The following is a 13,011-nucleotide window of genomic DNA, read 5'->3' as shown; positions in this document are numbered from 1 at the left end:
ACTTTTGGATTTTGAACTTGTTTAGTGTTGATGTTGGGCTTGAGCAACTTTTGATGGGCTTGAGAAGTGGGTTGGGCCATAGTTGAATGAGAGGAGAGAGAGGCCCAAGAGGAGTAAGAAGCCCAATAATGTGTAGTGACGTGGCATGTTTTGCCTTGGGGGGTGGGGTGAGGTGGGGATTGAAATTAGAAAGAGTTGGGGTCGCTTTCGGAAAGAGAAGAAGAGGATAGGGTTTTGAGATGAGAAGTCGGCGGCTGCGTTGCGACGCTGTCGGCTTGGCGATCGGAGTGTCGGGTTTCTGCAGGTTGCTGTCGGATTCAACGGCCCCCCTTACTTTTTATCCCTTTTTCCGATGCCTTTCACTCTCCTTCGTTTTGCTTTCCAAAAGCCTCGACTTTGCATGCGATTTTAAAACATACCTAAAATGATAAATTTAGTATCTTTTCTTTGATTTTTTAAAAATTTTGGAATGCCTCCCGTGTCTCCACTTAAATGCGCTTAACTAAAGAATTTTTATGATTGAGTCACGCAATAAGAACATGCGGTATGAGTAATAACTTTCATTTCTTTAAAAATTTTTGTAGTTGTCGTAAAAATCATTTTTATTAGGATGTAGTATTTGTTCATTAAGGCTCGTTCTGCTTGCATTACCAAATGCCAACAACTTTGTTATGAAAAAAAGACACAATTTTTGGAGGATTCACTTTATTGTCTACTTTTGATGTGTGTTTGTCACATCGGAAGAAGGATGTGTGTTAGAGATTATTTAATGTTTAGAAGAAATTAAAAGAAGAGGTTGAATTATAATGGAAGTAGCGAAGGCGTAGGGTAGTTTTCACTGCAAAGTGGTTCCGAATTGTCTGAAACGACTCTGCAAATGCCTGCCATGCCCTTTTTAAAGACTACACTCTTCAGTACGGCGAATAAACAGATGCTGTTGCTGTTGCTGTTGCAGTCCCACCCACAACAAAAGAAATCCTCAAACCAAATAAAAACCACAGAACATAACAACAAAACCCCATTCCATTCCCATTTCCATTTCCATTTCTCCATTTTTATTTCAATTTCCTCTCTCCAATGGCTGTTCTTCGCCGCTTTCTATGGCTTCTTTTTGTCTTCCTCATCACCTTTCTGCAATGTTTCTCCATTTCCCATCAGCAACAACTCCCTGTTTTGTCTTCTGTGGAACGAGACTCTGTTTTTGCTGTTCTTGCCGCCGTCAACTCCGCTGTCCCGTGGCGGAGATTCTTCCCCGATGATCTTTGCTCTGCCGCTCCACACGGCGTCGTTTGTGACTACTTTTATGAATTCCCGAACAGTACGGAGCCTGACGCTGTTCATATCACCGAGTTGAGCTTTGGTTTTATCTCCGACTACTCTGCGAATCCGCCCTGTTCTTCCAATTCTACTATCGACCCAGTTCTTTTCTCCTCCTTTAGATACCTGCGCAAGCTCGTCTTCTACAAGTGCTTCACCTCCGACGTCGCGGTTTATTTATCCGACGGTGACTCGCCGGCGTTTGCGGCGAGTTTGGAGGAGCTTGTTTTAGTGGATAATCCGTCGTTGGTTGTTTCTCTTGAAAGTCTCTTTGCAAATTTCACAAACATAAGAAGAGCAATCATCACTGGAAATGGCGTTTACGGTGGAATCCCAGAACGGATTTCTGACTCCGGCGAACTGGAAGAAATTACCCTCTCCCGGAACCGTCTCACTGGTCAGATTCCGGCTAGTTTGTCGAAGCTTAAGAAGCTGAAGATTCTCGACCTCAGTCGGAATTTCCTCGACGGATATGCTCCTGAATCCATTGGAAATCTCTCAGAGCTTCTGAAATTGGACTTAAGCTCTAACAGAATCTCCGGCAGAGTTCCGGAAAGCTACCGGAACCTGCAGAAACTGGAGTTTCTGGACTTGAGCTTCAATCGTTTTGGGAATTTCGGGATACCCAAATTTCTATCGGAGATTCCGAGGTTGAAGGAGGTTCATCTGAGCGGCAACTTGCTCGGAGGGGAGATTCCAGAGAAATGGGAGAAGCTTAAGAGGTTGTCCACGGTTGGATTTTCTAGCATGGGATTGACCGGAAAAATTCCTCCATCAATGGCGGTTCATCTGAGAAGTTTAAACTATTTGGGGCTTGACGGTAACAATCTTGAAGGGACATTGCCGCCGGAGTTTGAGTTTCTGAAGACATTGAATGGACTCAATGTAGAGAACAACAATCTAAGCGGCAGAGTTCCATTTTCTGCAAATTTCTGTGCAAAACTTGAAGGGAAATTAAGATTAAGAGGGAACCCAGATCTGTGTGTTGATGAAGAGCTCAAGAATGTTAAAAATGGAAGCGTTTTGGGGAAGATCAAACTGTGCCAACAATCAGTCATCACACAGCAGCTTTTTCTCAGTGGGTGTTCTTCATTCATGCTTGATTCTGTTAAGCTTCAGAGTACTCTGTTAATGGCGGTTTTCTGGATTTTCTTGCTGAAATTTTTCGGAGTTTTTGAGGGTTAAGAGTTGGATTAACGTTAATAGAGAGATTAAGTTGGGAGATTACACTGACTGAGATGAGTTTGGGAGATTTTTGTGGTTTTTTTTTTTTTTTCTTCTATTTGTATTTAGGATTTGAACGAGTGACAATGAGAAAAGTGCAAAGTTTGTAATTAAGTTGTAGCAATTTACAGCTTAAATATGCATACAGTGATATAAACATTAATGAGACTCTAATTTTAGTTACTTTTTTAAGCTTATTATTTTATTTTCATTTTGAATTTTACATGAAAATTTTCTTTTATTCATTACATCGTCACATTAAATTTTATTTTAAAAACTTGTTTTTAAAAATTCAATAATATATAATAAATTATTGAGAATAATATCTCAAAATTAGTATAAAAATATTTTAATTTTACTATCGTCAATAAATATTTAGAAAAAAAAAAGAAAATAGAAATCATAATAAAATAATAGAATTTTGTTATGCACAATAATTGGTATGAATAATAAAAAGTTTTTTTTTTATTTATTTAAATAATTTGAACCGTTTCACCTTAAAGTCTAAATAATGTCATTTATTCGTCGCCCAATTTGATCACCAAACATCCAATAATTTTGCATGCTGCGTGAATATGCATGGGATTGGTCATTTAATGATACATGTGAATAATATTTTATTTATATTTGTAAATAAATAATAGATAACGATACGAAATTATTGATTTAAATGCAATAAAATGTTATTATTATACGCACCAACTTCAATCTATCGAGCTATTGTTTGATGGGTGGGCAATGTGGTTATCCACGCGTAGTAATTATATCATTTTAAAATTTTTTATCTACCATATTCGATTTTTCTATTCGAACTAACTCTATTAAATCTTTCTCATGTTTATTTGATTTATTGAATATAAAATTAAAACTAAAATTTTAATTCTAATTTAAATATTACTTTTATAAAAATAATAATAGAGGGAGGGCAAAAATGTAATAACAACAAATAAAATACTTTTTGAATTTATACCAATTGAAAGAATAAAAAGGAAAGGGGAAAAAATGACAATATGTTCGACAATAAACATTCCTTAAACCAAAAAAATAAAAATAAAAAATAAAAAGAGGAAAAACTAAAGAATTAGGCTACCTACTGCTTTAAGTGAACTACATATTACATAATTGCCCCTCTTCCCTTTTCCCTCTTCCCCCAAAAGCTTTTTTTTTTTTTTTTTTTTTTTTTTTTTTTTTTTTTAATAAAGGAAATTATTTATTTTATGTAAAAACCCCATCTCCCGTTAACAAGTCATCGTCGTTGGATCTGGAAATGGCGTCCGACCCGTTATCGGAGAATTGAGATGAACAAATATCCGCCGCCGCACCTTTTGATCTCGATCTCGTCGATCCGTCTTCCTTCGATTTCTTCCGTCGCGCTTTCTTCGGAGCCCCCGACTCGCCGCCCTGGGACAGTTCGGAGCTTCGGTGCGACGGTCTAATGCCATCCGACGTAGACGATTCCTTGGACTTTGAAGATTTCTTTGACCTTGTCTTCTCCGATTTCTCCCTTGTCGGAGAATCCCCCGCACTGCCGCCGACAGTTGATGACTGTCTTCTCGATGCTTTTGGTATCTCCGGCATATCCCGAGCCGTGTGGTTCGTATCTGCCATATTACTTCTTGAATGTCTCCGGAATCCATTACAGCAATTAATTTCCCCACACAAAGGGTGAAAATAATTTATAATAAAACCCAAAACATATTTTTATTTATTAAAAAATTCATTTAAAATTGCGTAAACATTATGAAACTAGAAAGAAAAATTTAGTAAAGAACATAAAAAATACAAAAAAAAGCAAATAAATGATACCTTGAGAAGCCAATTGGCCAGAGGCATCTCCAGGATCACCTTTGAATTCAGTCATCTGCATTCACTTGCTCGTAAGAACACCATACAAATAATTATAAATTTTCAATTTTTTTTTTAATTTAAAGAAATTTAATGAATGATTATGTATATATATTTTAAGATATAAGATTTATTTATTGATATATATATATATATATATATATATATATATGGATATACCCAGCTTGGAGAATTGACTGAAGGACCATCCCATCCAATATGGGCAACATGTTTGACATCTGTGGGTACACCAATCTGCATTTCAGGTTCTTTCTCATTATCTGCAAAAATTCAGGTTTTATTATCATTATTATTTTTATGAGAGAAAGAAGGGGGGAAATGGGTTTTTTTTCAATTTTTAAATTTTATTTGCTTACCAAATATTTGAGAAATGTATCTGAGGCCTTTGAGGAGGCCTTTCATTTTATTGTTATTAGACATTTTTGTGGAGGACTGAAGTGATCTGCTTTGGTCTGTGCTTTTGGGGAAGAAGATTGGATCAAATCAAAGCTTTGAGAGCTTCAAAAGTGAGCCAAAGTGGGAAGAAAAGGGCTCAAAATGAAAGAATGGAACCCCAAATGGAGGCCGAAATGAGGCAAAAAAGCATGGAAATTAGCCATGAAATCAAATGAGCATGAGAGTAGGGAGGAGGAGAAGAAGAAGAAGAAGAAGAAGAAGAAGAAGAAGAAGAAGAAGAAGAAGAAGAAGAAAAGAGGATGAGTTGTCTGAAGGAATGGATACCAATTACCCCAAAAACAATATATGTTGAAACCAAAGGCGTGGTTGATTTCGTTCATTTGGTGGGTTTCAATTGGTTTGAATTTTGGCCACAAATTTTTCGGAACTTTAGGGATAAAATTAGGAAAGTTTTTTAGAGGTCTTCCTCTCGTCTCACTCTCAAATGTTGTTTTCGTCTTTCTTTTCTTTCATTTTTTACTCAAATTTCTCTACACCTACACCTTCTTTTGTGGTTCAACACCAATGACTCATTTCCTTTCTTCATTATATAATTCACCAAACAATATTACACAGCCTGTGTTTTTGGTTAACTTTGTTTCATACCAAAACTTGATGTTCATTTTTGTCCTCCTTTTCTGGTTAATATGGATGATTTATTATGAAGAAATCCAAATGCTGATGCCTTTTCTATGAATTTCAAGATAAATGATACACGCATTTGTCCTTTTAAGGTTACATCAACATATGGAGCAAAACAATACTAGAAAGAAAACGTGGCTAAGGATTGAAGTACTATACAACTTTCAATCTCAACTTGCAGTTTCATCCTGGAAAAGGAAGAAGGCGTTTTTCAATTCATAATCTCAGAAATTGTCTGATTTTCAATCCCACTACACAGAATTTAATAAAAAAATGGAGAGGGGAACATTTAAGGAACAGATTTTTTGAGGTATTGAATCTCGTATTCCAGCCAAGTGGGTGCACAAAGATTTTTGTTCGTGAATAATATTAAGCACACTAGTAAACTATAAAAACAACTGAGAGATAGAGATGGGTCTGGAAAAGAAGTACGTGAAAGGAAAATACAGTTATTATTACATCTGCTTGAATCACAAGTAGAAATGTTCAGCTTGAATCTCAGCATCTGGGGTCGGATCTAAAAACACGATACAATGGCAGCAAACTCTTCGGAGGGATTTTGTGTCTTATAAGTTGTGTCGACTGACCTGTAATGTTCATTTCGTGGTTGAGTTGGGCGATGTCCAATGTACAAGAGAGAACTAAATGATGCAAATAATTGCAAGTGCAAGGGATTTATCCCTCTGATGCAAAATGCAAATTGCCTCTTGATGAAAATTTTCTTGTTACTTGTTACTTCCTGATTGATAGAAGTTCAAAGCTCCGGAGAGGATCGTCACGACCGCTTTTTGTTGATTGTCGAACAAATGAGGTTGGTTTTGTCTCATGAGAAGAATGAAGTCTCTGTGTGGTAGAGGGGCGCCCAGTGCTGGAAACAAGTCGACGACCCTCACCACTGTGATCACCAGAAGAACCAGGCTTGCTGTTTGTAATTATAGCTCTTCTTGAGGAGCTTCCGTATCGAGAAGAACCACGTGCTCGGTCAGGATCAGGAAGCTGAAACCAAGGGTAGGAATAAATTCAAGTAGAAAGTTAATGTAACAACTCATCTACAAATATGACATCACCAAAGTGCAATCACAGCAACATTAAGGGAAGAAAGGTCATCTATGTAGTACTACCCTACAAATTTACCACTAAGGTCATCTGAATTTGGTTGTCAGAAAAATCCAAGGACAATAATCACATCCAAGCAAAACAAAACTATGCAAACACTTCAGCGATTCTTACTCTCATGAATGTGAACTGAATGGCTTAATCATCTAATGCAAGAGAAGGAACATACATTAAAAACATTTTTAGTTCAATTCAAAGAAGATAATTTACCACATCCTCGTGAGCCTTTTGTTTGGGATGATCAACATGTGGACTGGAACCAGAGACATTCCTCCTGGAAAATACTTCAACTGCACCTGACAATCTTTCTCGGAGCTCTTTCCCAACTTTAACAAACAATACCAAGTGATAAGTTATACGTTCAACACTAAAGTGCACCTATATTTTCGAAAAATTATGTTCCGTAGTCCTTAAAAAAAAAAATATTTTCTAAGTAGGGAAAATGTCAAGGAAGCAGACCTGAGGTTCTCTCCGGCCTTTCTGCAGATGGTCCTGGAGTAAGTGCAGCTTTTCCACTTGACTGCTACAAACGGAACCAGGAACCAAAATAAAAAATCCAATAAAAAAAAAGAAAAAAAATATACATACACACACAAAAGGAAAAAGAATGCAAGCATTTACTCGTCCTCTGGAACTGCTGCCACCACTTTGAGGGTGGTGCTTCAGTATAGTCCAGTCAAACACATAATCAAATTGATAGCCTGAAAGGAGATATTCATAACCTACTGAGAAATCCTTATTCAACGCTGAGAAGTATAATGGATAACGAAAAAAGGAGACAAAAAAGCCACAAAACAGCTTTAAATAACAAAAATTTTCTAATTGAAGAATTCAGATGAATTTATTATACAAAAACACAGTCAAGGCCTATGAAGAGGAATGACAGAAAATGGCTCCACTTGAGGGAGAAAAAGAAACCTTGAACCCAAGGCTTACATAGAGGGCTATAGAAACAAATATTGCAAATATAATGTTAGAGTATTGAGATCAAGTTCAACGAGTTACCTTCTCGTATGAATAAATCGCGAAAAAGTCGCTTTAAATACGAATAATCTGGCTTGTCCTCAAATCTCAGTGATCGACAGTAATGGAAATAAGATACAAACTCAGGTGGATGTGATTTGCAAAGCACCTATAAAATATAATTACAATGGATTTGTACAACAGCAGAATAGAGACTAATTGCCCATAAAAGAGAAGTATGTTCTATGGTGAGGTTATGTTCAGTTGCAAGGAATGAACAAAAGGTTAGTAAAGAATATATATAGCATATAGTATTATTATAGTGTTTTCTCGTCAACATTTTTATTCCTATTGTGTGGTGGCGAGGGTAGGGGGCATTGTCATTTGATCTTAATAATTCTTTTTGGGTTATTAAAAACTACTCTTGTAAGAAATCCTAACTAATTATTTTAATAAAATTAACATTAATTAATAGTAATTACTATTTAAACAATAATAACTTAATACTTGCAAATAAAACCATCATTATTACCAATTTGATAATTCTAATTGAATGTTACACATGTGAGCACATATGCGGAATGTGATTTTCTTTTAGATTCTCTGGGGTACCTCAATAGGAGTCGACATTTTCTTTTCACTGATTTTGTCATACTTTTGCTTCTTCGTGCCTGCCTTAAGACCCTGCCAGGGAAGGCTGAAACAAAAATTTCAGAAGTCATTATATGAAAACAAAAAACAAGATGAGGCAGAATTCATGAAATAATTGAGCGCCTTGAGAGTATTCTTTAGGAGTTCAGTAGACCAACCTTCCTCTTAGGAAATACATAAGCACATAACCAAGAGACTCTAGGTCATCCCTTCTACTTTGCTCTGCCCATAAAAGAAGCATAATATTATTAAAAAGATCTTGAGGCATTTACAAAGTTTTGAACTCTAGTTCCTTCCAAGACTACTCACCAATTCCTAGGTGAGTGCTAACACTAGCATAGCGAGCTGTGCCAGTGAGGTTCTTGTTCTCCCTGAAAAATTGGTGAAAAAACCGTAAAGATTCTAGTACATTGATACCTCACCTATCTCAATCTTCTAAGAACTAGCCAATTTTGAACAAAACATATACAGATCTTGCCATATCGCAAATAGAACCATAATTTCTCAGAACAGTATCAACCTGTATGGTATATGCTTATGAGTCTGCAGATCTCTATACTTCTTTGCGAGGCCATAGTCAATGACATATACCTATAACAGCATAATTCAACAAAACACAGATTAGAAAAAACTACAAACTGTAATTGCAACTACTAGGCTGTAACAAAAAATAATAAAAATATCACTATACTTCATCATAACTATATCAGATACAATGGAAAAATATAAAACTTTGTTCCTTTGAAATCATTTTAAACCATATTATCCGAAATTTCTATAACTCGAAATTGAATCACTATAAGACCAGAACCTAATAAAATTTCCCTCAAATAGGGCATAGAGAATCACATAAACTACACAAGAGCACTACCTGATTGGCTTTCCGCCCAAGTCCCATTAAGAAGTTGTCGGGTTTTATGTCACGATGGAGAAAACCTCTTGAGTGCATGTACTCAACCCTGTTAATCTGAAAGTTACAATAAATAGAGAGGGAGTTAATTAGTTTCACCATCCAACAAATGCTCATGTATACAATACAAAAGTAGCTCTGTGCACTTACTAATTGATCTGCAAGCATCAAGACAGTTTTCAATGTAAACTTCCTATTACAGTAGTTAAATAAATCTTCCAAACTTGGCCCAAGAAGATCGATCACCATAATGTTGTAATCACTCTCAACTCCAAACCACTTCAGGTGGGGTATTCCCGCTTCATCAATAAAATATAGAATTTAGTAACATCGTAAAAGCTCTTATTAAAAAAAAAATGATGACCCCTGGTACTCGTACCAAGAACATCTAACTGTCCCCTGGTATCTTCCACCAGCACATTATGCAAACTACATATTGCAACGCCACATATATCTTTACTTCCCCAGTACTTAGACAATTAGACAACCAACCTACGGTTTGTACACCATCTAATCATCAGAGAGAAAAAGAGAGAGAGACACTCACTTCCTCCTTGAAGAAGCATATACAATTTGGACTCATAATGAAGCTGAGGATGCTTGGTTTTCACAGGTTCCTGAAATTTAAAAAAAAAAAATAACTGGGCTTAGAAGATGGTTATAACTGACGCTTCATATAATATGATCAAAAGACCTTTATAGCTAACAGCAATATTATCACAAGAAACAGTCAATTGTGAAATTGATGTAGCAACTACTACTAATGGAAGGTAAGCGGTTAGTTGAAAGCAAAATAAAAATGGTGAATATTCTTCCATTCAAGACCCAGTCACATACTAGTTTGACTGCAACCTCCTCCCCAGTTTGTACATTAACAGCTGCCATAATAAACAAAACAAACGAATCATCACCACGCTTGCTAAATATACAAAAGTTCCAAAAGAAAACAAAACAAGAGAAACCATTCTGAGACACACCTAAATAGAGCTCTCCAAAAGACCCACTCCCAATCTTCCTCCCGAGCTTGAACTTCCCCCCAATCACATGGTCCATGATCCAATTCTTTAATCAAAGTCCACCCAGAAACTAAATGCGACAACACCAACCCAGATTCACCTCAAATCGTCGTCTACACGAGCATGATCCTTTCCCCGGCAGCTAATTCCACTGCTAACGACTTCAGCAGATTAGAGATAAAGCTCCAGGGAGACCCTCGCTCAACAATCAAATTGAAGAACAAGAAACTCCCCTAGATTTCTATAGACGATGATGATACTGAAAGAACGTTATCAAAATCAAAACTACTCAAAGAAGAGCATCCTATTCAACTACATATTTTAAGAATAGGACCCCATTAGATACTCAACCTCAGATGGTGAATTGAAACCCTAGTTTGAAGGAAAGCAAGCTACATTGACCGAAAAATGAATATTAAATGAAAATTTGTCTTGAAAGATGAAATTGAGAGGAAAAAAAAAAAAAAAATTAATGGTCGAAAGGGACAAACAGTAATCGAAGAAGATGGGTTCGGATCAGAAATGGATGACAGAAAATTTAGGGGAAGAAAATTTACATATTGAGAGAGAAAGAAAGAAAGAAGATGAAGAAATATAAAGAAAAAGGAAAAAATAAAAAATAAAGAGGAGTGGATGAAACCAGAAAATGGTCGCTACAAAGAATAAGAAGGAGAAAGAGGTCGGGCGGCCGATATATTTCTCCCTCTTCTCCTCTCTTTTCCTCTTCCTCTTCTCTCAACTCTTTTTCTTTATTATTATTATAATGCTTTTATTTTATTTTATTTTATTTTATTAATTGACTTTTTTTATTACTATTTTAGCCCCTCGGTGTTATTATTGTTATTTTTTTTTTCTAATCTTACTTTAATTAGTATGTAATAAGTTCTTTTAGTGTCATATAATTATTTAAATTTAAATTAACTTTCCTATATACTTATTGTCTTATTATATACAATCAACAATATTAAACGTGTCGTATATTCATTTTTATTGTCTTAAACTTTCTATTTAATATTATAATGTAAAATTAATGTATTTTTTAAGTTTAGATAATATAAAATTGAAAAATTTTGTGACGGATAAGTGGTTTAAAGTTGGAAGATTTATTTAATTTAATAGTTTTTAAGGACTAAAGATGTATGTATATTAAAAAATAGTTTTACGATGTGAAATTAATGGAGGGTATATTGGTAAATTAGTAAATGGAGTGCCGCGCCGAACACGTTTGTGCTGTCGATTGAATGGAAAGATAAGAGCCCACATTGCAGTTTGTTACAGAGAAACGTGCTTCGCCTTGGCCCCAGCCGGCAACCATCTCTTCTTTATTTCTTTCAAAAGCCGAATTGTACACAGAGTAGAGTTTCTAATATTTAATTTTCAATCTACTCCCTCTTTTCTCTATTATTTTCAATCTACCCCTCTTCCTTTCTTATTATTAGCTTTGTACAAACTCGAACTTCAACGTCGACTCAAGCGCAACTTAAACTTAACTCTAAATGGTCGGCTCAACTTATTTTTTCATTAAAATGGATAGACCATCGTTATGAAAATTCGACTAATTTGTGACTAGCCTATTAGGCCATGTTTAGATCAGTCAAGTCAAATGAAACTGTATATTTTGTTTTATATATATATATATATATATTTTTTTTTATAAAAAAGTGTTAAAAACTAAACTATATAAGTTAAAATGCTAACTGAAAACTTATATTATCCATAATTTTATAAAGTGAAAAGTAATAAAAATTATTAAAAACATATAAACAAATTCAGCGAATCAACTAAAACTTTGATCTAAGGAGTTAGGTCTAATGGTTAGACTGTGGTCTAGCTATTGAACATTGGTTAGCTTGATTCGAGCTTTAATAGTGTCTACGGCCTATTGTACTTAGACTTGGGTCAAATTTGGATATTCATTTTATAAGATTGAATTGTGGCAATGCGATCTATCAACGAGGACAATGCATGAAATCAAATTTGTCCGTAACAAAAATTTTGGTTTTTCACAAATGTCCTATTTGTGTCCGTTTGTATCAACAAACACGACAATTGAAACGTATATATTGTTTTTTTTGTAATAAAATTTAATAATTGTTTTTTGTGGTGAAATTTAGTATTTTTTTTTTCTTCGTGATATTAGGGATGATTCTCAATAAATGGATGAACGATTTATTTTTTAGAAGTTATGAATACAAACATATAAAATTTCAATATTTTAGATAATTGCTTTTATTTTGAAACAATAATTTGTAAAATTATCTATCATTATTTAGTTAAATACATTTTATTTGGTGCAATTTAAATTTCCATTAGATGAATTTTGGCATTTAATTATTTAATGTTATATTTGTCCTCGTTTATATATATATATGGGTTTGATATGTGAATTAAAAAAAAAAAGTCAGGTTAATTAAGTAAAACATTTAAAAATTGAATAGACATAAAATTGAAAATTTGAAAATGATTAAACTTTAAATTTATTAGACCATTTTTTAAAATTACAAAATAAATAAACGTAACCCTAAAATTTTAGAATTCGTAATTTACAAAACTGATATGGATTGAATTTTCTGGCGCGCACATGCGCACATTAGCCACAAAACAAACCGTGCATCTGAAGTTTTATTTCTGGTCAGAGCGACAATCGGTCGATAACATTAAATCAGTCGGAGGCGGTGCCGGACCTGCATTTCGGTTTCAGGGAATCCCGCGACCTCCCGTTGCACGGTAAAGAAATCGGATTCATTCGTTCATCTTCCGTTTCGCTATTCAAGAGAAAGAGAATTCTCAATCCAGAGATTGCTGCATTCTATCTTGCGTACGATCTTTTGTTCCAAAGCCGTTTTTGTTTGTTTTAATTGAAGTTAGTTC

The 13,011-nt window shown here is 34.9% G+C and overlaps 3 protein-coding genes across 4 annotated transcripts; 1 reads left to right on the top strand and 2 right to left on the bottom strand.

Moving 5' to 3' along the window:
* The first annotated feature begins 795 nt into the window (after window positions 1-795).
* RIC7 (ROP-interactive CRIB motif-containing protein 7) lies at window positions 796-2,707 on the top strand. The gene has a single exon (XM_023676971.2). The coding sequence runs from the start codon at window positions 1,078-1,080 to the stop codon at window positions 2,500-2,502; it is 1,425 nt and encodes a 474-aa protein (XP_023532739.2). The 5' UTR covers window positions 796-1,077; the 3' UTR covers window positions 2,503-2,707.
* Window positions 2,708-3,478: 771 nt separating this feature from the next.
* Window positions 3,479-5,392, bottom strand: LOC111794951 (CRIB domain-containing protein RIC6-like). The gene is made up of 4 exons (XM_023677167.2): window positions 4,764-5,392; window positions 4,567-4,667; window positions 4,348-4,402; window positions 3,479-4,142 (listed from the first exon to the last, which is right to left on the bottom strand). Exons 1-4 carry the CDS (start codon window positions 4,825-4,827, stop codon window positions 3,757-3,759), a joined length of 606 nt encoding a protein of 201 aa, XP_023532935.2. The 5' UTR covers window positions 4,828-5,392; the 3' UTR covers window positions 3,479-3,756.
* A 380-nt stretch (window positions 5,393-5,772) lies between these two features.
* LOC111794818 (casein kinase 1-like protein 6) lies at window positions 5,773-10,892 on the bottom strand. 2 transcript variants are annotated; one of them, XM_023676972.2, is made up of 14 exons: window positions 10,102-10,892; window positions 9,962-10,002; window positions 9,672-9,741; window positions 9,275-9,423; window positions 9,086-9,181; window positions 8,735-8,805; window positions 8,524-8,585; window positions 8,373-8,436; window positions 8,176-8,260; window positions 7,606-7,732; window positions 7,222-7,301; window positions 7,060-7,123; window positions 6,811-6,926; window positions 5,773-6,480 (listed from the first exon to the last, which is right to left on the bottom strand). In XM_023676972.2, exons 1-14 carry the CDS (start codon window positions 10,175-10,177, stop codon window positions 6,217-6,219), a joined length of 1,365 nt encoding a protein of 454 aa, XP_023532740.1. In that variant the 5' UTR covers window positions 10,178-10,892; the 3' UTR covers window positions 5,773-6,216. The 2 variants fall into 2 exon arrangements, with proteins under 2 accessions (XP_023532740.1, XP_023532741.1); XM_023676973.2 differs by having other exon boundaries at window positions 7,060-7,120; window positions 10,102-10,891.
* Window positions 10,893-13,011: the final 2,119 nt, after the last annotated feature.

Source organism: Cucurbita pepo, chromosome 5, assembly GCF_057944985.1.
Source record: "Cucurbita pepo subsp. pepo isolate OVF chromosome 5, ASM5794498v1, whole genome shotgun sequence".
NCBI lineage: Eukaryota > Viridiplantae > Streptophyta > Magnoliopsida > Cucurbitales > Cucurbitaceae > Cucurbita > Cucurbita pepo.
This window is presented reverse-complemented; position numbering and strand designations above follow the sequence as displayed.

Excerpts from the sequence above, each read along its gene's own strand:
- RIC7 (XM_023676971.2), top strand. The coding sequence starts at position 1,078 with ATGGCTGTTCTTCGCCGCTTTCTATGGCTTCTTTTTGTCTTCCTCATC.
- LOC111794951 (XM_023677167.2), bottom strand. The coding sequence starts at position 4,827 with ATGTCTAATAACAATAAAATGAAAGGCCTCCTCAAAGGCCTCAGATAC. Across the intron at positions 4,403-4,566 it reads CAGTCAATTCTCCAAGCTGG|ATGACTGAATTCAAAGGTGA; the intron begins GTATATCCATAT and ends AAGTGAATGCAG. Across the intron at positions 4,143-4,347 it reads TGGCCAATTGGCTTCTCAAG|ATACGAACCACACGGCTCGG; the intron begins GTATCATTTATT and ends GTAATATGGCAG.
- LOC111794818 (XM_023676972.2), bottom strand. The coding sequence starts at position 10,177 with ATGGACCATGTGATTGGGGGGAAGTTCAAGCTCGGGAGGAAGATTGGG. Across the intron at positions 10,003-10,101 it reads TTTTGGAGAGCTCTATTTAG|CTGTTAATGTACAAACTGGG; the intron begins GTGTGTCTCAGA and ends TTATTATGGCAG. Across the intron at positions 8,437-8,523 it reads TAGCACTCACCTAGGAATTG|AGCAAAGTAGAAGGGATGAC; the intron begins GTGAGTAGTCTT and ends TTTTATGGGCAG.